At 40.2% G+C, this 23363-nt stretch overlaps 1 protein-coding gene across 2 annotated transcripts in view; it reads left to right on the plus strand.

Annotated features, from left to right (window-relative positions):
- RPS6KA2 (ribosomal protein S6 kinase A2) overlaps window positions 1–23363 on the plus strand; it is a 432449-nt gene that overhangs the window by 191205 nt on the left and 217881 nt on the right. The window contains exon 1 of one of the 2 annotated variants that reach the window (XM_034765237.1): window positions 6506–6832. The exons of the other annotated variant lie outside the window; for it this stretch is intronic. Within the exon in view, the coding sequence (XP_034621128.1) occupies window positions 6734–6832 (99 nt within the window). The 5' untranslated portion in view covers window positions 6506–6733. Of the gene's footprint in view, window positions 1–6505; window positions 6833–23363 lie in introns of those variants that run through there. 2 annotated transcript variants of the gene reach the window in all.

Raw genomic sequence — 23363 nt, forward strand, 5'->3', positions numbered from 1 at the left:
GGATGAGCGTCATATGTCTCAAAGACTTGTGTAGTCTTTCTTCCAATTACTTAGCCCAATTCTCTTATCTCTACTGCAAATAGATAGTTCATGCAGCATCAACCAGTCCAGTCGTGCCTGTCCTTCTAGGTTCTGGTTCATCATAGACTGTTTATTGCTGAGTGTAAATGTCTTGGGTCTGTATCTGCAGTTCCTGGATAGAGCTGTGTGAATAACTGTTTGTTTTTTTTAAATTTCCACCTATCTATTGAACAGAAAAAAAACCAAACAAAAACACACCTTGGTTTGATTCCCCCCCCCCCCCCAAAAAAAAAATTACCCACAAAAGTTTATGCCCAAATAAATCTGTTAGTCTTTAAGGTGCCACCAGACTCCTTTTTTTTTTTTTTTCGTGAATCAAAACTGGAATAAATTTCTTTTTTGGGTTGAGCAAAATGTTTTGTTCTACCTGAAATAAAACGTTTCATTTTGCCTTTGAGTTCTTTAGCCTTTTCAAAATAAAACTCAAGTAAAATTCTAAAAGCAGTGACTTTGAATTGAAAAATCAAAACATTTCATTTAAAAAATGTCAAAACAAAACATTTCAATTTTTAAATGAAACATTGGGTGTTTGTGGTTTTTTGGTTTTTGTCAAACAAATTGGTGAATCTGACCAATTCACGAAATGTTTCAGTTGTCCCAAATCTGCATTTTCCAGGGGAAAAAAGATTTTTTCCAAACAATTTTGCCCACCTCCATGTGTGTGCTTGACTTTTTATTAATCTGAATGTGTTCTGTGTACAACCATCTGTGAGTCACACAAGTCCTGGTAGTAAGTTTTTTATTATTAGAAATCCTCCATTAAATTTAACTAAGACCTAGTCTCAGTAAACTCTAAGCCAGGGGTCTCAAACTCAAATGACCATGAGGGCCACATGAGGACTAGTACATTGGCCGAGGGCCGCATTACTGACCCCTCCCCCTGCCACCCTTGGCCCCCCGTCCCCACTCAACCCCTTCCCTGAAATCCCCACCTCAACTCTGCCCCCTTCCTGCCTCCCAGGGAGGGCAGGAGGGGGTTGGGCTGCAAGAGGGGTGCAGGGTACAGCAGGTGGTTGGGCTGCAGGAAGGGCTCGGGTGCCGGGCTCTGGCCCAACACACACCGGTGGCGAGGCAGGCCACCTGCCTGCCTGTCCCCACACCGCTCCGGGAAGTGGCCGGAACCTGGGGGAGGAGGGGTACAGGGGTCTGTGTGTTGCTGTTACTTCAGGCACTACCCCCAGCAACTTCCATTGGCCGGGAACGGGGAACTGCGGCCAATGGGAGCTGCTAGGGGCGCTGCCTGAAGCAAGAGCAACACACAGAGCCCTGTGGCCCCCCCTTCTCCATGTTCCTTCTGCTTCCCGGAGGGGCAGGATAGGCAGGGAGCCCGCCCTTCCCCCCAGTGCGCATCAGGCTGGAGCTGCTCTAGGTAAACGCTGGGGGGGCCGAGAGGACCCCGCGGGCCGCAGAAAACTACCCCGCGGGGCGCGTGTTTGAGACCCCTGCTCTAAGCTGAAGTACTTTTTGTCTGTACATTTTGGTTCTAATCCTAATCAAGTCGAAGTAAATGAGTTTTGCCATTGACTCCAAAAAAAGCAAAATCAGGCATTTTATCTTTTTTAACTCTATGTTGGTGGCAATTAATGCTTCAATTTTGAAGCCATAAATCAGAATCAAAAATATAAATATTACTATGAAGCGTAAGTATGTCAGTTGATCCTCATCTCTGTTTATTCTTGCCTTAAGCACAGCCATTTGGTGGATTTCATTTCCATCGAGTTCTTTGGCAGTAAAAATTACTCAGAGGAAAGCCGATTAATAATTTACTACCATGAATTTCTAAGTGCAATGAATTTTTCAGGTTGATCTGACTGCTAGTATACTTATAAATAGAACAATGAGTGTTCAGTTTAATCTAATTTCTTCCTTAGCTTGTACCTTTTTATTAGTCATTGGACAAATTGGATATTCTATAGCTAACTGTAAGTTATGGGTCTTTCCTTCTGAGACCTCATCTTATTCATTTGTTCTTCTGAAGCTAAATTTAAATACGTTGGCTCAGAAGCATAAAATACACACAAGATACTTGTAGAATTTTCTATTTTCTGTACCTACGCTTCATATTATCTATGTATTTTTGTTTGTGTTTCCTGTATTTGGACTTTTTTGTTATCAATCAAACTATTATATTTGGAGCATTCCGTCCCCCACATCCTCTTGCCTTGTAAAGAATTTTACACGGTACCATGTGGAAAAATATTAATTAAACTAGAGTGGATAGGGATTAGTACAAGAATTGTAAGGTGAATAAGGAACTGGTTAAAGGGGATAAGACAACGTTTTTTTCTGAAAGGTGAAATATCAGATTGGGGTTAGGTTACTAGTGAAGTTCCTGAAGGATTGCCTTGGGATCACTCTTAATATTTTTATTCATGACCTTGGCACAAAAAGTAGGAATGTGTTAATGATGATACAATGTTGGAAAGCATTGGAATATTATAGAGGAAGATCTGGATGACCCTGAAGACTGGAGTGACAGAAATGGGATAAAATTCAATTGCACAAGGTGCAAGATCATGTACTTAAGGTCTGATAAGAATTTTTTGCTACAAAAAGCTGGAGGCTAATCAGTGGGAAATGACCGAGAACGAGACCGACCTGGGTGTGGTGAAGTCAATCACAGGATGACTGAGCCACCAAAGTGAAGTAACTGTGAAAGAAGCAAATGCAATCCTAGGATGTATTAGACGAGGCATCTCCAGTAGTGTGTGAGAGAGAGAGAGAGAGAGAGGTATGCCATTATACAAGGCACTGGTAAGACCTTATTTGGAATACTGTGTACAGTTCTTATCACACATGATCAACAAAACTAAATTCAAACTGGAACAGGGGCAGAGAAGAGCTACTAGGATGATCAGGGGAATGGTGGGCCTGTCTTATGAAAGGAGAATGGAAGAGCTTGGCTTGTTTAGCCTAGCAAAAAGAAGGCTGATACGGGATATGACTGCTCTCTCTAAATATATTAGGGGGTAAACACCATGGAGGGCGAAGCGCTATTTAAGCTAAAGGACAATGTTGGCATGAGAACAAATGGGCATAAACTGGCCATGAAGAAATTCAGGCTGGAAATTAAGATTTCTAACCATCAGAAGAGTGAGGTTTTGGAACAGCCTCCCAATAGGCGTTGTGGGGCCAACAACTTAGTTAGTTTTTTTTAAGATAGAGTTGGACAAATTTGAGTGCAATTGTATTATGGGGCTGGTTGTGATGGTGGGGGCAGGACTCAGCAGCCCTGGGGCTCTCTTCCAGTTTATAATTTGTTCCTAAAGCTCATGCTTCAGGGTTTCAGCTGGCCATCTGCAGGGGTGAGTGAGGAAGGGATTCCTGCCCTCCCCTCAGTGGATTCTGAGGTTGGGGATGGGGTGTTGTGTTGGGTTTGGTTGGTTGTTTGTCATTCCTCTGAAGCATCAGGGATGACCCCTGCTGCAGACCAGACATTGAATGGGGTGGGTCAGGACTCTGAGATGACACCAGTCATTCGCTCGCACGCTCTCTCTCGCTCTCTCTCTCTCAGGTGGCTGGCTGGCTGGCTCATGTGTGCTCAGGGTCTAACTGATCACCCATATGTGGGGCTGGGAAGGAGTCCCCAACCCCCATCAGATTGACACAGACCTTGTGTGGTACAGTGTGTCGATATGGTTCACTTGCCGGGATGTGTCGATTTAATAATTTCCCTGCCACTTCATGGGCTTTTGGCATTGGTGCACCTTGGTCCATCCTACTCTCGCCCTGTGGCACACAACGGTCTAGTCTTCTGTGATCTCATTTTCATTGTTGGGTTAGTGTGCGGGTGCTGGGCAGTGTTGGTGGCCTGTGCTATGCAGAAGGCCAGACTAGATCTGGTGGTTCCTTCTTGCCTTAAATTCGATGACCCGTGTATATCAATGTGGGGGAGTGATGCCATGGCTCTGACCCTCCCTGCTCCTCAGCACCCACTTGCTGACCACCTGTTCCAGAGTACTTACCCAAAACTGTCATGTACTTAACTTTTCTTTGGCGTTTATTGCAGACCAGACTTGTTTAATGGCCTTTCATGACAATTGCAAATTGCAGTATATTAGATTGTAAGAATCCCATTGCAACATGAAGGCAGTGACAAATCTTATAGTAAAAGCAGTCAATAACTGTGTTTAACTCTGGGACTCTCCACATGTTTTAAATCTTTTTTTTATTGATGGTACAGCTCCTTATGCCATAAGAGTTGGGAAGGGCTAATGACATCCACATAAGTAAAGGTAACAGAATCTAGATCAAATATTGAAATATTTATTATTTTGGTGAACAACAAATTTATTTTTTTGACTTTATAAACTCACTGTGGTTTCGAATGATGGCATACTAGATGGGCTTTCTATATATATGTATATGTGTATGTGATGGAAAAGATTTAAGAAAACTCAGCAATCTCATCTATTATACCATCAACCAAGCTATCATTCAAAACCACAATGGTTAATACAGTTCAAAAAATACTTTTGTTAATCACCCCCCAAAAATTACAATATTAGATCTAGATTTTGCTATCCTTATTCAAGTGATGAAATAATGTACTCCTTGATAGTCAAGAACAATGGTTCTCAACCAGGGGTACATGTACCCCAGGGGGTACGCAGAGGTCTTCCATGGGGTACATCAACTTATCTAGATATTTGCCTAATTTTACAACAGACTACATAAAAAGCACTGGTGAAGTCAGCACAAACTAAAACTTCATACAGACAAAATGAGAAAGTAATCAGTTTTTCAGCAATAGTGTGTGTGTGTGACACTTTTGTATTTTTAATGTCTGATTCTGTAAGCAAATAGTTTTTTAAATGAGGTGAAACTTGGGGTATGCAGGACAAATCAGACTCCTGAAAGGAATAAAGTAATTTGGAAAGATTGAGAAACACTGGTCTAGCACATGCCTTCTTCCAGGCACAGGCGGCTGGGTGGAAACAAGATAAGAGAAGGATATAAAAGGCATTATTAAGCTTGCAGCAGGTATGGAGCAACATGGTGAGGGAAAGAAAAAACAAGATCAAAAAGTTAGGTGGAAACCTAAGTTCATCTACCTTGAAAGGAAGGATGCAGAGTTCATATTTGATGAAGAGGAGAAGCCAATGAAAGGATCGGGAGGAGGACACAGTCAGAGCAGCTGACAAGGTAGATGCTTTTCACAACTACATAATTGATAGGAGTTGGGGTGAGGTGCAGGAAGATATGATGACAAAAGTCCAGACGAAAAACAGATAAAACCTGTGTAAGTTGAGATGATAAACTCCATGACATCTTAGGAAAATAGTCAAGGTTGCTTTTGCAGTTATAGATAGTGGTAAGGGTAAAAAACCAACCAACCAAACCTAACAGATCAATAGAACAGGCTGTGACAATCATGACACAGCCCCTGAAGGTGCCTGCAGAGACCCAAGAAGAAGCAGCAGCGGCAGCACTGTCGCCACCCTAGGATTGGGCGGAATGCCGCCTTCTACAAGCTGCCGCCCCAAGCACCAGCTTGCTCGGCTGGTGCCTGGAGCTGGCCCTGCTTTCCATATAAGGACATGGGAGGAAAGATAGGTCTTGATGGCCTTTAGTAGTTGGAAAGGAAAGATAACCAAGGCCAAGTAGCCCAAGCCGAATGTGGCTGGAACAGAAACACTTTGGGTCTCAGAATCACATTGAGATTCAGTAGTTTTCTAAAGGAAATCGAAAAGGTAGAGGGAAAGCTATAGGTCTGCATGCTTCCAGTATAATGAGTAACTCAGAATTACTGTACGAACAGCAAGGTTCCTATTCTGTATGTATGTATACATTTTTAACCCCCGGGGAGAGAAGGATTGTAGCCTCCCCTCACAATATAATAATAATCACAATACTTAACATTTATATAGTGCTTTATATTTTCAAAGTGTTGTACAAACTATTATTTAAATTTAAAGCCTTTAAGTAATCTGTAATATCTGCCCTGTGCTTTAACTTCAGACGGATAAAGGTAAAAAATGTAGTCCAGAGAATAAAATGAGGTTCAGATGGTACTACTTTAGCAATGAACCCACGGTGTCTTTGAATCTTCTCTTAGGAGAATCTTTTACAATAGCTTGTTTCTTCTCAAATCTGGCCCATATTGTATATGGTAATTATAGCTCTGCTGAAATTCCAAGCTAAAAACAGAAATGCAGCATGTGCTTATTTCCCCATACAGTTCTCAAGCCAAGAGATTGAAAAAGACTGACTGAGAGAACAGGAGTGCAAGCAATAGACACATCTAATATTTATTGCAAACCTGCTCTGCCTGGGAGTTGGGAGCTGTCATTTTCTGGTGCTTATTATGTATGCAGGAAAAGCTGAGTCTGATTGGATGTAGTAGGACCTAAGGCGAGAGAGTGAGGGAGTGGAAAGAGTTCAGCTTGCAGCACTGAAATGTAAACAGTGGAAAGAAAGACAGAGTGAAAAGCCCTTAGCCCTGAGCAGCAAGCAGCACGCTGCAAGGTTTGATGGCTCTTGTAATATACCTTCTGTGCATCTAGCTGTACAGGACTTGATGAATCAGCAACAGATACTTCTGAGAATCTCTCTCTCTTCCGTGGATTTAATATAGGGCGCAATTGGGATGCACTAGCCTTCTTCGTCACTGCAGCTCCTGTGTGCTCTGCACTGTAGTTCAAACGGGGCAATGGAAATGAATATGAAGAAGTTCACAGTGCGTAGGTTCTTTTCAGTATATCTCCGCAAGAAGTCTCGGTCAAAGAGCTCAAGTTTAAGTAGATTTGAGGTAAATTTTTATTAAGTTCTTTATATGTGACAAATAAGGTTATGTGCTTGTTATAGAGGTGGGGGATGGATGCACTTGCTGATGTAATCAGCAGTTAAAGGTAATCTTCCTCTATAGGTGGTGGTGTTTGCAATGGTATTACTTCAATATCACTTAGCAGGTTTTTTTGTAATGCACTGTATATTGCAAAATATATTTGGCATGTTGCTGAGGTTTATTTTGCCAGCATAATGCGTGAGAAGAAAACCCAAATCAGGACATTATAAGCTTGTTTGAAATAATTACAGATTCACCTAAATTAGCACAAACAGCACCAAAATCTATAGTAGCTGCCTGCTTTACTCTTCCTAACCCCACCCACAACTCAGTCTATTGCAATTCTTGGTGTTGAATTATTTTTTTTTCTCATGTTCTGCACAAGTGACTCACAGTTCTTTTATCCAGGATAGTAATTGCTCTTGCTTTGTCTGCCTATAGGCTCCCATCCTTGTCATGTATTTGCATTCATCTTCTCTTCAGCCCATCCAACCTGGCATTTTTCAGTTACTGATAAGGAGAAGTTGTTTGGGAAAATGTCAAAATAATCTATATAAAATGTGTTGGCACTATCGCCAAGTGAAATGCATTTTCAGTCAGAAGGAAGTATTAATGTATAAGAATGTTTGTTTGGACGGGGTAGGATCAGGATTTCTGTATTCCATCCATAACATCGTGTTTTTTTTTTTTTGACCCTGTATCTGGAGTTGGGAACAGTCAGTTATATATTTTTGTTTTGTTTTGTTCTTTTTGTCATTGCAGATGATCTGCTACCTCCTCATTAAAACAAAGGTATATGGGGCCTGATTCTCCCTTACTTGCATTTGTTTTTTACACTGGCATAATTCCATTGACCTCAATGAAGTTACTCTCAATTTGTACCAGTGTCCTGAGAGGAGGACATAGTTCATACTATGCAAATAAATTAAAAAAATATTTTCTTCATGTTACCTACAACATCAGATAACTATTTGATGATAAAGTTCTTAATATGTCATTGCTTAAGCAGGATATGATAAAGATTGAGTTTAAATCATTTAAAAAAAAAACTATTTCCTGAAAAAATTGTATTGCTTGCCTAATTCTATTTCACCTATCAGATAGGAATACATCACAATTAAAAAAACAACTCCATAAACTAATATTGGCACCAATTGACAACCAGCCACATTAATCCAAACCTCATTGGCAGGGAAAAGAAATTCCTCCTCCCTCAGCTGTGTGCCCAAATCATGGAAGTAATCAAATCCGTGCTCCACCAGAGCAGATGCAAAGCCAGGTGCGGAGCTGTGGCTCTTCCACGAAGGAGTTCTACTCAGGGACTAACGAGCATCATGACGGATGATCAGTGCCAGGACAGAGCATAGCAGGCGATGTGACTTCTGAGGTATCAGAGTCCCAGCAGACAACTCGTGTTAACTATTCGAGTGACAATGCAGTTGGTTCGTTACACTGGGGAGGAGCAGTTTCCACCATGCTAATAAACTAATCTGTTCTATTCAGAATCAGACTATCCAACTCCTCTACATTTACAATAATTCAAATTCCTAGTTTTAAATAAGTCTTTAAAATTCTTTTGGCCATAGTTATGAACAATAATTGCCTTTTAAACAAATTATTAGATTTTCTTTTAAATGTCTGTGGGATATTTTCTCTAAACTTGTTTTCTTGTACCAGGATTTACTGACTTTAAGATAATCTTGTTCAAGAAGCAACCCAGTAGATCTATTGTAACCCATTTAAGTTACTAGCATCACATCCACACACCCCTTCCCTCCTTTATTTGGCAGTAATAACCCACTTTATGCAAAGTCACTCCATATTATAATGCAACAGGGAACTGGGGGTTTTCAACCAGGAAGAAGAAAAATGATTCAAAAATCTGTTCTGCTATTTAAGTGTGAAAATCCTCAGAAGTTCCAACTTGGTGGAAAAACCAAACACAAACACCAACCCCCCTGTGTGAATCCCATCCCTTAAACTTCTGTATATACACTCGTAATTGCAAGCTAATGAGCATTGATCAGCAAAATATAAAGAGCAAAGGAGGCTTGCTGGTAGTTTGATCATTCAAAATAGGAGTATTCGCCTTCTAAATAGATATACGTATAAAGAGACAAAATATTAAGTCAGTACATAGAAATTATCATGAACAAAAAGTAAAATAAAGTCAGGGAACTTGGAGAAAATACAGAGTATTGTTTTGCTTAGTGGTTAGTTGCTAATGCACCTGGCAGAAATCATGTGTTGGTAGATCTGATTTGAAAATTATAGGAGGATCATTGTCTGTCTCTCTTCCCCTCACCCCCCCCCCCTTTTTGCTTCAAGTAATTTATATCCTTAAACTACCACAGTTACTGTAATGCCAAAGATATATCTACTAGGTAAGGTTTTGCTGATTATTTTATCCCTCTTCTCCCCTCCATTCTTGTGGTTTAACTCTAGTTGTACAAGATTCATAGCTCTGTAAATCAGAGGTATGGATGCAGAAGATGACTTTGCAAGTTGCAGACCGAAACTTGACCTTTGCTTAATGGCTGCAGTACACGAATATCACTTCTTTATCGGAGACCTCCAAATCCATTGCCTCATTTACACGATTAGGTTTTTAACTTGTACATGACTTAGGTAGTGCATGAGTAAGGTAGTGGAAACCAATGTTATGGTAAATAAGGAACATGTTAGGGTTTTCCCCCCCCCCCTTATCTGAAATGTGCTTTTTTATTGTTCTGGAGATACTCAGCTCAAATTTGTAATTTTTCTATAGATTTAGTTTTTAAGTTTATACTATTTTTTTTCAATATTTCTTGGCCTTCATTTATATTTTGTGATGTAATATTATTCAACGTGCAGGGCTAATTTCTTCCCTTGTACATGTGCGCACAATTATTATTGAAGTCCACTGAACACCCAGTGAAGTCAAGGGGAATTGCATGGGTGGAAGTGAGAGCAGAGTTTTGTTTATAATTTTTACTGAGTGTCAATGAGCATAAATGTAAAACCACCAGGAGAAGGTGCATATGGCACGGATCTGCTAAAGACTTTGAGCTCCACTGGAATGTGTCTTATGACACAGATGGATGAAGATTCCTTGATTTATAAATAAGTTAAATAGGACATTCTAATAAAACAATTCAGTAAAGACCCAACAAGCAAAGAATTTAATTATATTTATTCCAATGATGCAAAAGCCTTTCCCGCCCTTAAATGTTTCTGGGAAAATGAGAATCTAAAACATTACCAAGGATGAACAAATGGCGATGTTCTCCATTTTTGTTATCTTGTTATTTTTACCTTTGTGTTTAGTCACACTAATATCTGTGGCCCATATTCTAGCCCTGCCTAGATCCTTGATATAAAGTCAACCAGGGCTCCAAAGTGAGTCAGTACAGCTCTTAGAGAAGACAGTCCTAGCTGATAGTTTTGTAGAGCTGTCGTCTTGGGGAAAGACTGTGACCATGAGCAAAAAGATTTCCCCTGGATCTCTCTCCTCCATGGAAATCTGATTAACCTCTGCAGAGCCTGAGCAAGGGGATCATGATCTGTGGGGTAGGGCTCTTCATCTCTGCCATAAGACACCTTCCAGTGGGGCTCAAAGTCCTTAGCAAATCCATGCTGTGTGCAGTTGGGTGGCCAGGGACCCAATAGAAATGATGTCTCCAACCTCTGAGAAGCTCTATTGGTCCTAGCCACAATGTGCGCATGGAGTCCTAAGTCCCTTTCTAAATTGGGCCTGACCATTTCCAAGGCTGGTTGTGTCACGCCAGATACAAGTAATGTGAATCTTAAAGGCTAATAGACCCCCCCCCCCAAATAAACTCCTTCCACATTAGAGGGCCAGGATTTCGCCTAATATGAAGGCGGGGATGAGGGGAGTGCAACTTAATCAGCCACCTTCATAGTCTCAGGTCATCAATCCCAACGATTGTTCCACTATCATCATTCCTTTCCTTTTCTGGTGATTGAAATATAATCAAGCCCTTCCAAGTTCTTCTCCAATTCTTATGTGTTGCTTTGCAAATCCAGATCAGTACATCTTTGTCTTGGTATATAAGTCCTTGGAGCAACTGGATGGCTTCACGCAAAGTATTGTTTGTAATGTAACATCTTTGGAGCTGTAAAGATAATACAATTATTGGGGCCATATAAGTACCTAGATATAATTTCACATCTCACTAACAAACAGTAACACAAGGAGTCTGTAAAAGATAAAATTCCTTGCAGAGCTCATTCAGCATGGTACAGGATTATTTAAAATAGAAACTCGACAAATCACTTTTCTGAAAACATTCCTGGATTAGACCTTTCAGTGTGTTCAGGGTTTCCATCTACACTTATTATTTTTAACTCAACTTATTTTCAATATCCTCCTCCTTTTTCCTTGACTGTAATATTGTTCTCATGGTAATTATGCTTTTGTTGGGGGATTTTCAAATGTACAAATAGGGGTTGAGACCCAACTCCCATTGACTTTTTCAGTGGGAGTTGGGTGCTTAACTGTTTTGGGGGGTTTTAGAGAGGGTAGGTGAAGTAATATCTTTTATTATATCAATTTCTGTTGGTGGAAGAGACCAGCTTTCAGGCTTGCACAGAGCTCTTCTTCAGGTCTGGGAAAGGTACTCAGAAGTTCACAGGAACAAACTGTTTAGCATAAGGAGTTATGCTGTAAGAGATCATTCAAGATGAAATGGACAGTTAACACCTCTGCACTCATTGTCAAAAGCTTTTTGTCCTATCTCCCCCTTTGTGTTTGGTGTACAATTTCCTTTTTTTTTTTAAATCCATTTCCCATCCTTGAGCTCACTTCTAGGGCACATTGTAGTTATTTTATATCATCCCAATCAGAGGTCGGGTGGAATATATGGAATGTTTTATGCATCTGCAATGACTCCAGTCGGTGAACATACAACCAATTTTATATTGGACAGGTTCTGTAGAATTAAATAGGGATGAAACCATAGAAATTAACCAGGATTCTATAGAAATTATTCTTAAAAACTACATAATTAAAAGCATTAAACCAGTACATAGAATATAATCAAGTCCCTTCATTTTTCATTTATATTGTTTAAAATTCTGGGGGAATTTTTCTGTGCTGATTACAAAAATTGAAAAATTTGGGTGAATATTGGTGAAAAAATTAACTGCACAATTTTCTGGAAAAATATTGGTTAATATTGGGGGATGGGAGGATGGAGGAAAAACATCAAATAGAGAAAAATAAGAGTATTAAAACTAAAAGCAGTTTTATGCTGTGGCTTATTTCATGAATTGTACATTGTCAGTAGGTACACACATATATGTACATGCATGTGTGTATTTTCAACTACATTTCAACTTATTTTAACAGACAACCTTTATTTACACATTTATTAACATAAACACTACTTATTCTGTTGGCAAAGTTATCATTTTATATTAAATGATATAAGAGTCTGTAGGACTTTCTCCCATAAAGGATAGCACAATGCCTTTCTCTTCAAATTACATTATATTTGCAGTGTCTCTAAATCAGTGGTTTTCAACCTTTTTTCATTTGCGGCCCCCCTAAAAAAAATTTGAATGGAGGTGCACATCTCTTTGGAAATCTTAGACCTAGTCTATGGACCCTCAGGGAAAAAGAAGAGAAAGTAAGTCAGTTGATCCCAAACTGAGAAAAACCGACCGTATCCCATTATATTGCAGTCTGCTTATAATATCAAAAGAAACACCGTAACCTTGATAAGACTGTTGCTTCTGTGCATCGTCCATCAGGCTAAAAGTTGAAATTGCTGCAATAAATCAGCTGATTTATTATATATGAGGTCCAAAACATCAGTAAAAAGCTACAATAATCTCTTTAAAATAAATTACCCCAGTATGTGAGACAAAAACATTTCAAAGTCAGAAGGTTTATGCAGATAAATAAGCTGATATGTTTGTTTCTCCTCTTAGCAAGTTCAGATACACATTTCTTAGACAAGAGCCTAGTTTGCATCCTGACTTTCAGGTATAAAAAAATAGTCCAATGAAATTGTTCAGTTCCTACAGTAATTTCCTAGATGACTTTGTGTTCACACACCAAAAAGCCATATCAGACACATTGTCTCTCCAGACACACAGCACTCAGAGTTTGGTATCTCAAGAAGCAGATGAAGTGATAGATGAGAAGAACTTGACATACAATGAACTTGGCCTGCTTAAGACCTCAACCTCCCCAGGGTCAAGTCCTTCACCAGTTCAAAATTTGTTTACTTGGGTTTATTCAATGAAAATAAGTATAAACACTCCTCAAATACAGCACTCCTGCTTCATAAACACAGAGTGCCGGCCACCTGCACCATTGTTGTCCATTTTTCCCCCCGCTGCATCGAAGACTTTTTCCACTTTAGAGGAACTGATGAAACTCATTATCTAATCCTGAGTTACAGAACAGTTAGTGAAGCTAAGAGAGGTTGGGAGGGAGGAGGTGGTGGTGGGAAGGGCAGTTTTCTGATCTGAAATTTCCAATTTCAGAAGTAATGCTTATAGAACATACTGATGTCAGATCCAGCTGTGACACCATGCAAAATGCAACTTCCAGCTGAGAAGTACTTAGTGCACTGTGCACAGGCTTGGCAAGGGGCAGGCTTGCTTTCTTCACATGGCAGCTTGCTGCTTGCACTTTGTGAGGATACTAGCTCTTGTCTTCGCAATTTTAAAATACAGGACCCACAAAAGGAAAGTCCAGGGCCAGAAGAGGGAACTTAACACTGAAATTAACTAAACCAATTAGTGTTCAGACCGCCGACTGGCAGATGCAAGAGAAGTCAGGGAGTATTTAGCAATGGTAGATTGCTAATGTACTCTTTTATTAAATACAGCATTTGGAGAATATTGCTGTATTTAAACGTTTCCAATTGCAAGTTGTGATGTGTGAAACTTCATAAGAAAACTCCGCACCAGGTAAAACTTACCTAACTTCAGGTCTGATTACAAATGCAAAATAAAGCGCAGTTTGCATTTCGGGGGGAAGAGGGAGCGTTTTTGTTTCTTTCTGGTTTTGACTGGCATAGGCTTGCACCCTCTGAGTTTCACTGTGAGGTTCAAGTTTAATACAACCATGAAATCAAACAAGAGATGTAAAGCCCATGAAACTTGGTACTTTTGGGCTGAATTTTACCGTTACCACCCAAAATTGTAAATCAACAGAAGTTGGCTTGAAATGTGACATTTGCTGAGATTTTTTTCAGACAACCTGGGGGTGGTCAATTTTGAATGGAAACCGTGCTCTGCGTGACTTCAACCATCTGAAACCTACAATAGACAAAAGTTGGCAGTTTCAGTTGATTTTCGCTTTGAGCTGCTAGGTTCATTGAAGCACAGAACTCAAAGTGAAACACTGGGTAGAAACAGAGCAAAAAGGGTAAAAAGTTGGTAGAGGAGGCAAAATTACTGAGTTTCACCTAGCTTTAGTGACTGTTAACTAATCTTTTCCAAGGTAATGCAGATGCCATAGGAACTGGTCTTATTTCCGCCACTGACTTACAGTACCATGAAAATGGTGCAGAATGGAGCTAGAATCCCAGACAGAGGTTCCTGCTCATTTGGAAACTGAGCTGAATCATGGGTGTAGGTATGAGTCCTGATACAGCAGCAGTTGGGAGCCCAGGAATCTAGTGGGCCCTGCAGGAGTTTCTGCTGCTGGAAAGAGCCAGGTTTCAAGGTGAGGGGAGAGGTAAACCCACAAGGTGTTTGAACTGTGGGATGGTGAGAAAACAGACCGAGCCATCAGGGGCTGGGGTGAGTTGGGTACAGAAAGCTTTTTGTGTGGGTTAGGATTTTGGGTGAGGGGCAGAATATGGGATGAGGGTACTCTAGAGATATGCAGTGAAGGCCACATTTTGAATTTGCTTTGGAGCCATCTGAATATTGTTCCATCCCTGAACTGACTGTCTGCTATGAATAAACTCTTCGTGAAACAAATGTTCTGTTATTTTGATGACTGAATTTTCTCCCAGCTAGTGTCCTGGTCAAGTTTACACATGGAGGCAGAATGCTAAAAGCAACAATGTACTATTCCCAGTGTCAGGGTCTACAAAGTAAACAGATTTCAGAGTAGTAGCCCTGTTTTAGTCTGTATCCTCAAAAAGAATGAGGAGTACTTGTGGCACCTTAGAGACTAACAAATTTATTTGGGCATAAGCTTTCGTGGGCTAAAACCCACTTCATTGGATGCATGCAGTGGAAAATACAGTAGGAAGATATATATTTTCACAGAGAACATGAAAAAAATGGGTGTTGCCATACCAACTCTAACGAGACTAATCGATTAAGGTGGGCTACTATCAGCAGGAGAAAAAACTTTTGTAGTGATAATTAGGATGGCCCATTTCCAACAGTTGACAAGAAGGTGTGAGTAAAGTAGGGGGGAAATTAGCGTGGGGAAATAGTTCTTACTTTGTGTAATGACCCATCCACTCCCAGTATTTATTCAAGCCTAATTTAATGGTGTCCAGTTTGCAAATTAATTCCAGTTCTGCAGTTTCTCGTTGGAGCCTGTTTTTGAAATTTTTGTTGTTGTTGGAGAATTGCGACTCTTACGTCTGTAATTGAGTGACCAGGGAGGTTGAAGTGTTCTGACTGGTTTTTGAATGATATAATTCTTGACGTCTGATTTGTGTCCATTTATTCTTCTGCATAGAGATTGCCCGGTTTGGCCAATGTACATGGCAGAGGGGCATTGCTGGCACTTGATGGCATATATCACATTGGTAGATGTTCAGGTGAGCAAGCCTCTGATGGTGTGGCTGATATGATTAGGTCCTATGATGGTGTCCCTTGAATAGATATGTGGACAGAGTTGGCAACAGGCTTTGTTGCAAAGATCGGTTCCTGGGTTAGTGTGTTGTGTGGTGTGTGGTTGCTGGTGAGTATTTGCTTCAGATTGGGGGGGCTGTCTGTAAGTGAGGACTGGCCTGTCTCCCAAGATCTGTGAGTGAGGGATCGTCCTTCAGGATAGGTTGTAGATCCTTGATGCGCTGGAGAGGTTTTAGTTGAGGGCTGAAGGTGATGGCTAGTGGTATTCTGTTACTTTCCTTGTTGGGCCTGTCCTGGAGTAGGTGACTTCTGGGTATTCTTCTAGCTCTGTAAATCTGTTTCCCCACTTCAGCAGGTGGGTGTTATAGTTTTAAGAATGCTTGATAGAGATCTTGTAGGTATTTGTCTCTGTCTGAGGGATTGGAGCAAATGTGGTTGTATCTTAGAGCTTGGCTGTAGACAATGGATCGTGTGTGGTCTGATGAAAGCTGGAGGCATGTAGGTAAGTATAGTGGTCAGTAGGTTTCCGGTATAGGGTGGTCTTTATGTGACCATTAGCACTGTAGTGTCCAGGAAGTGGATCTCTTGTGTGGACTGGTCCAGGCTGAGGTTGATGGTGGGATGAAAATTGTTGGAAATCATGGTGGAATTCCTCAAGGGCTTCTTTTCCATGGGCCCAGATGATGCAGATGTCATCAATGTAGTGCAAGTAGAGTAGGGGCGCTAGGGGACAAGAGCTGAGGAAGTGGTGTTCAAGTCAGCCATAAAAACGTTGGCATACTTTTGAGTGAAAATGTTCTAGGTGATGCATTGGTACTTTGAGGAGAGGGTCCCCAAGAGCCTGATTTCTAAGATGCTGAGCAGCCTCAGCTCCTGTTGACTTCCACAGGATTTATGGGTGCTCAGAACTTCTGAATCAGGCCACAAGATTCTCCGCATCAGTGTTCAGCAGGTTCAAATCCTTGAGCTTTATTTATGGGGGAAAGGAGCAAGACTAGAGAAATTCATCGGCACATGGTTGCCTACTTTTATTCTCCTTAGCCACTGGAAAATGGGGAATCGCTCTGCCTCCCAAAAGCCATGATGCTGAATCCCAGACCATGACAGTCCACTGATCATCAGGAAGATAAATGAATGATGCTAGCTGGAGAGCTGTATTCCTGTACCTGTCTCGGTCCTGTGAATGTCAAACTACAGGGGGGTTACAAAAAGCAAGGGCAGAAGGGTAAATCTCATCTGGTGTGTACAGTGAGCCTTAGCTTTACAGCTCTCCAAGATTATAATAGCCATGGTTGTTCTAGTCAAGAATGGCAGGAAAGAGTGGATGAGCAGAAGTGAGATGAACAGAGAAATAAAAAAAACCCAGATTATAAAAAGAGGGAGGGGCGCAAAGGAATGGCCTGTTTCTCATAAACCAGATTAGTCAACATGTTCTATTTTAAAACCGTCACAAATTCTGTATTATAAGAAACAAATTGCTTTGAATCTATTCATTCTAGATGTATTATCAAGGGATGGAAATCTTAATCCACAACTTCACGCTTCCATAATTACTAAAGAGGAAACACTATAAAAAGAGAAATCCAGGAATTTTCCCCTCCGAAGGAATAGCCCATCACCAGTCTGTTTGCCATGGAATTTTTTTTAAATGTTTTTGCCAACAATTCTTACTAGAGTGAATTTCAAGACTCAGGTTGGCCATCTCTATCCCAGAATCAGTGATAAATGAGTGTCACATCTGAGGAATGGCTCTCTCTCGCCCTAGGCAGAGGGAAGGGAGGGCAGAGGATGAAATGTGAGTCATCACCATTTTCATGATTATCTGTCCGCCAGTAATCAAAATGGTTACATGTACCCTGTGGTTTTTGAGAGAAGGAATACTGATATTCCTAGCTAAGTGATGTGCAAAGCATAAACTGATACCCAGCAGATTGCAGTATTTTTAAAAGTTCAACCCTGGCCAATATTTCTTTTGGGAAATCTGAGGAGGTAAAGTAACTTTAGATCGGTACATCATGTTTCAGAAATGGTGGATCCCCAGAACCTTGACTGTGTTCTATCCAGGACTTCCCATTTGGGAAAGGTAAATTCACTTGCTAAATTTTCAGGTATCAGGCATTGTGAATGTCCCACCAAACAATATAGGCCAAATCATGGTTGCTTCAGCACAGGTGAGCTGAGAGGAAAGCAAGCCCAGGGAGTAGTTCTTTATCCTGCACAGAAAGAAACTAGAGCTGTCTGCACCAATAGCAGGGAGAGGGAAGGGGAGTGTCTGGATGGAGCCCTGTCTGCACTGGTGGGGAGGAGGGGGAGAGGGAAGGACGAACTGTTTACACCTGTTGTACAGGTGTAGCAAGTTCCATTGTCCGGCACTCCCCCCCCTCCCCCTTCCTCCCAGTGCAGCTGGAGATATTATGTGAGTAAAGTGGCATTTAGGTTTTTCATAGATATCTAGAGAATGTGGAGAACACCATGAGTGAGGTGTGAGGGGGAAAAAAAATTCAAAGTTTTGTAGGGTTACTTCAATTCGGCAGAAATTTTGCAAATGCAAAGAGGAAAAATGTTCTCTCTAATAACTTTTTGGATGACCCAACTCTCCATAGGAGCCGCCTTTTTGAAGCTGCTCTGTGTGCAGAATTGCCACTGACGTCACAAAACCAGAGCTTGTTTTGGGTTAAAAAAAAATCTGAAGTCACCATAGACACCATCACCTTTTCTCAATCTTTGATCACAGGAAATGGTGATTCCTTTCTAGCTTTAGCAACAGTTAATATGGTGCTTCCTTGCTTAGATCAATTTGCATTTAATATAGTACTCAACCAACTGCCCTATTTTCAGCTGTGAGTTAATGTCTAAAAACTGTTCATCCTTATTACATTCAGGTGCTAAAGATGGAATCAGCCACCAAACCCTAAACTAGTGAAGGGAGACAGTCTAAACTTACACTCAAAAATCAAATGTCAATGCAAAGTTATCCACTCACAGCTAGTTTCACCATGCCTCTGCTTTAGAAGGTTTTTTTATACTTTTAAGTTTCCAAAACTGGTCTACAGACAGAAGAGGTTTCCTTCTCAAGGCAGCGTTGTTATGCACAAACTGGCAAGAATCAAAAAGCTACACAACTTTGAAACTCTTCAGACACAGAAAATGATAAGATTACACGTTTCTATTTGGGCTCTCTATGTAGATTCTTATCATACTCATGACTGTGGTATCTAAATTTCCATCTACTTTTAATTAAAAGTCTTAAACAGTTAAGAACAAACACTGTTCAAAACACTGGACCTTCGTTTATGATGAGAGATTCAAGGAAATTACACAATACAGAAATAAGAGCCGATTTACTAATGTATTTACAGTACCTCACTTTGTCTGTTTCACCAGTTATCACACATGACATCGGCAGTCCCTTCTAGCCCTACATTTCTTATGACAAAAGGTGCATGAATCTGGTAAAAATGAAATAGGAGCATTTCCATCTGAGAGAAGTGTATTCCTTTGCACTAGAGTTGTGCAAAATGTTTGCAAGTGAACTGGAAGACTTCAGAGTTTGAGGAGGTTTATGCACTTCAGTTACATGAAAATTAGACCATTTTGAAAAAAATTGTGTGTTTTAAAGAGATAATGGGACTTTTGAGTGAAAATAAGTGATTCCTTTTTCCAACAAATTCTTTGATTCTTTTCAACACGTGAAACTTTTTTTAACATAACTTTTTGAAACAACATAGACAAAATTTCACATCTGGACACATGACTACAAAAAGTTAGTGTAATGGTGTGAAATATTCATGACTTAATCAAGACTATTTTTCCATGAAAAATATTCATTTTTTTTCAGATCATTTAAAAACTTAGCAATGTTTTTTGGACAGAGCAGTAACTGTGGAAGCTATTAAATCCCCAGGGCAGAGCATGAGATATTTACATTGTTGATTTTAAGTGTTGTTCACTTGCTGTCTCAGACATCTTCAGATCAAAGATCGTCTTGTACACATACCATGGGAAAGGAAGTGTGGCCAATTGAGAGACTATGGGGAGTTGCATACTACAGAATCACATTCTCTTTGTAACTGAAGGTGGAAAACAAAGTTGATCAGTTGCAGGGGGTGTGGATATTATTTGGCTGGTGAACCAAAACAAAGTTCTACTTATCTGTCAAGGAAGTTAGCCATACAAGCAACTATTATGGAGGTGTTCATTTAGATCTCCTAACAGTATTTCTGTCAGTTTGCATAAACATTATCTGCTGCATTTGGGCTCCTGGCAAATTGCCAGTTCAGCTCTTTGCTCTGCATCACAAAGTATGACTCCTGGCTCTTTGTTCTTAAAAAGCCCCAATCGAAGTACTGATTTTGGTGATTGTCAGGTTTGACAAATGCCAGGGGATTCTAGGGATCCATTGGTCTTTCACTAATGTGCTATCACTATGAGAAGAACTCAAACCGTGAACACATTAAGTTTTAATGGAACATTTCAAGCCACCAGTGTTTGAATGAGTTCTAAATTCTCCAAAGTTCTCACCATCACGTAGTGCTTACATTTACTCTACTATCTTCAAAAACCTACACCACCATGTTGATTTTATGAATTGCTGGGTTATGTTCCAAAGGCAGGACAAAAGGGTTTTGCTTTGTTTTTGGTTTTTAACTGGTAAAGAAAAGAAAAGAAATGGGGGTGAGAAGCAGCTGGAGTCAATTTGTAAATTTGGCAACTGAATTACTCTACCTCTTGGCATTATCTCTCACATGTTCTAATGATGTCCATGGCTGATGTCTGAGACTTACAGAAGAGATTTACAGAATTTTTACTATCGTGATAACTTTTCTATACAATTTTTAAATCAGCCAGTAGTATTCTGCAGCCAATAGAATTCTGTGCAGAAAAATGTCATTCATGGTTTTTTTACCTAAACATTCCCAGGTTCTACAAAAGCTATTTGGTTTCTGTTCATATTCATCCAAAGTCTGGCCCATTCAAATACATGCAAATACTGATTATGTTCATAGATCCAGAGATTCCAAGGCCAGGTGGGATGCTTGTAATCATCTAATCTAACCTCCTGTATAACACAGGCCACAGAATTTCCCCAAAATAATTCCTATATATTAGAAAAACATCCAATCTTGATTTTAAAATGGCCAGTGATGGAGAATCCACCCTGACCACTGATAGGCTGTTCCAATGGTTAATTACACTCACTGTTAAATATTTACACCTTACTTCCAGTCTGAATTTGTCTTGCTTCAACTTCCAGTCATTGGATTGTTTTTATACCTTTCTCTGCTAGACTGAAGATCCCATTATTAAATATTTGTTCCCCAGGTAAGTACTTATAGAATGTAATAAAGTCTTAAACTTTTCTTTGCTAAACTAAATTGATTGAGCTCCTTGATTCTACCACTATAAAGCAGGTTTTCTAATCTTTTAATAATTCTTGTGGCTCTTCTCTTAATCTTCTCCAATTTATCAACATCTTTCTTGAATTGTGGTCATTAGAACTGGACACCATATTCCAGCAGCGGTTGCATCAATTCCAAATACAGAAGTAAAATAACCTCTTTACTCCTTCTTGAGATTCCTGTTTATGCATCCAAGGACCATTCTGAAAATCCAGTACATTATATTTTTTTTAACAATCCTACAGTTGTGAATAGTTATACTCCTGCTATAGAATTCTGTAAGATAGTTTAAACATTATTTAGGAAAGATTATCATGGTATATTCAATTCTGTAGGCTTTAAGTAATTTCAATAGAACTGTAGAAGGGCAGCAGTGTTTCCTTGAAACACTCCCCCTTTGTAGTCTTTTCCCAGCAAGACCAAGGCATGCTATCATGGGCGCCAACGTTGTCCTTGCCCAGGGGTTGCTCGACCCATGCCCCACCCCCACTCCACCCCTTCCCCCAAGGCCTGACCCGAACCTGCCTCTTCCTGCCCCTGTTCCACCCCTTCTCCCCCAGTGAACAGCTGGTCACAGTGGGCGGGAGGTGCTGGGGGGGGGGGAAGAGCTGATTGGAAAGGCCACTAGTGGGTGCTGATTTTGCCCCAGATTTTTTTCCTGTGGGTGCTCCAGCCCTGGAACACCCACAGAGTCAGCACCTTTGGATGCTATGTGTTCTGCAGAGGCAAATTATTTGGTAATCTATCTGCAAATAAGGGAGGTGGGAGTGGCTTTCTAGGAAGAGCGGGTTAGCTCTGGTCCACACTACAGAGTGAGGCTGATGCAAGACAGCTTACATTGAACTAACTATGTAAGTCTCTACACTAAAATTTTGCTCCCACCAATGTAACTGCCCTGCTACACCTACTTAACTCCACCTCCATGGGAGAGGCAGAGTCAATGTTGGTGTAGTTAAGTTGATGCAGTGTCTGTGTAGATACTGCATTGCTTACATCATCTATTACTTTCAGAAGGTGCCCCACAGTACCCCAGTCAGTACAAGCACTCCTGGTGAGGATGCGCACCACCAATACGAGGAAGCAAGTGTAGACACACACAAGCAATGTAATTACTTCAGCAGCAGTATGCTGATGTAAGTTATGTCGACTTGGAGCATGCCTATACTACAAAATTGAGTGTCAGCTGAGCAATGTAGGAGGAAACTTTGAAACAGCTGGAGCTTTGGGAGAAGGTTTAAGCTTATTTATGTATAATATTGCTGTTTTCTTTATTAATAAAGCCAACACCTCAGGAAAGAGATGCTCTTGGACTTTACATAATGTGTGGAGTGTGTTTGCAGAGCAAGCGGGGAAGGTGCCTACTTACAAGAACAATTCAGCTTCTAAAAAACCCTATTGTTCCATATTAAATGTACACATGATTTCCCCGTACATTTATTTTTGACAGCTATAGCATTATATTGAAAGCAAATGAGATTGAGGGGCTTATACAGAGCTTCTTAATGTTCATGCCTATTTATTGTAGTCTGACCAATGATTTTTACTCTGCATTATCCTTGCAATAATGATTTGTAGTCACCTTCAATCAGAAGCTTGCTGTAAGTGCATGTTATTTACAAACTAATATCAGATCAAATTATTTAAATTGTTCTAATGTAGAATTAGAACTGATGTATTGGTATCTTTCCCCTACTCCATACACTCTGCCTCAAAGTGCTATAGTCAATAAATTAATACACGGGGTGGAGAAGGGTGATGTTTTATGTGGGTACGTGTCACTAACGTTATGTACTAAGCAGTATTTCATGTACTATCTTGTCAGACAATCTGTTCTACTACTCACAAGAAAGCCAAAAATGTGTGGTGATGTTTTTACTTTTTTTCTTATTAGTTTGTGAACAGGATTCATAAGGAATATGTTGCAACTACAATTGCGTTTTTGTGTGTTGTAAGCACTTCAGTCATGGACGAGGACCGCATTGTGCTATGCACTGTAGAAATGCAGGAGGGAAAAAAAGGCAACAAAAACCTGTCCCTTTCCCCCAAAGAGTTGGAAATTATGGCTTTTATCTTCTAATACCTTATGTAGCGTCTCGCATCACAGATTGGAAGCCCTCTAGCTTTTACTTCTGTTAGATGCCAAGCAACAGGTTGGCAGCCCATATTTTTGCTGTTGCCCTTCCTTCTCATCTGAGAAACACTACAAGAAATGCTACAATAATTGAAATAGTGTAAAATATTAATCAAAATGTCACTTTAGTAATATATTTAGTTAATAGTAATATTTCACTTTCAGCATTCTTCACCCATTGTTCTCA

This window comes from Trachemys scripta, chromosome 3 (assembly GCF_013100865.1).
Source record: "Trachemys scripta elegans isolate TJP31775 chromosome 3, CAS_Tse_1.0, whole genome shotgun sequence".
NCBI classification, from domain to species: domain Eukaryota; kingdom Metazoa; phylum Chordata; order Testudines; family Emydidae; genus Trachemys; species Trachemys scripta.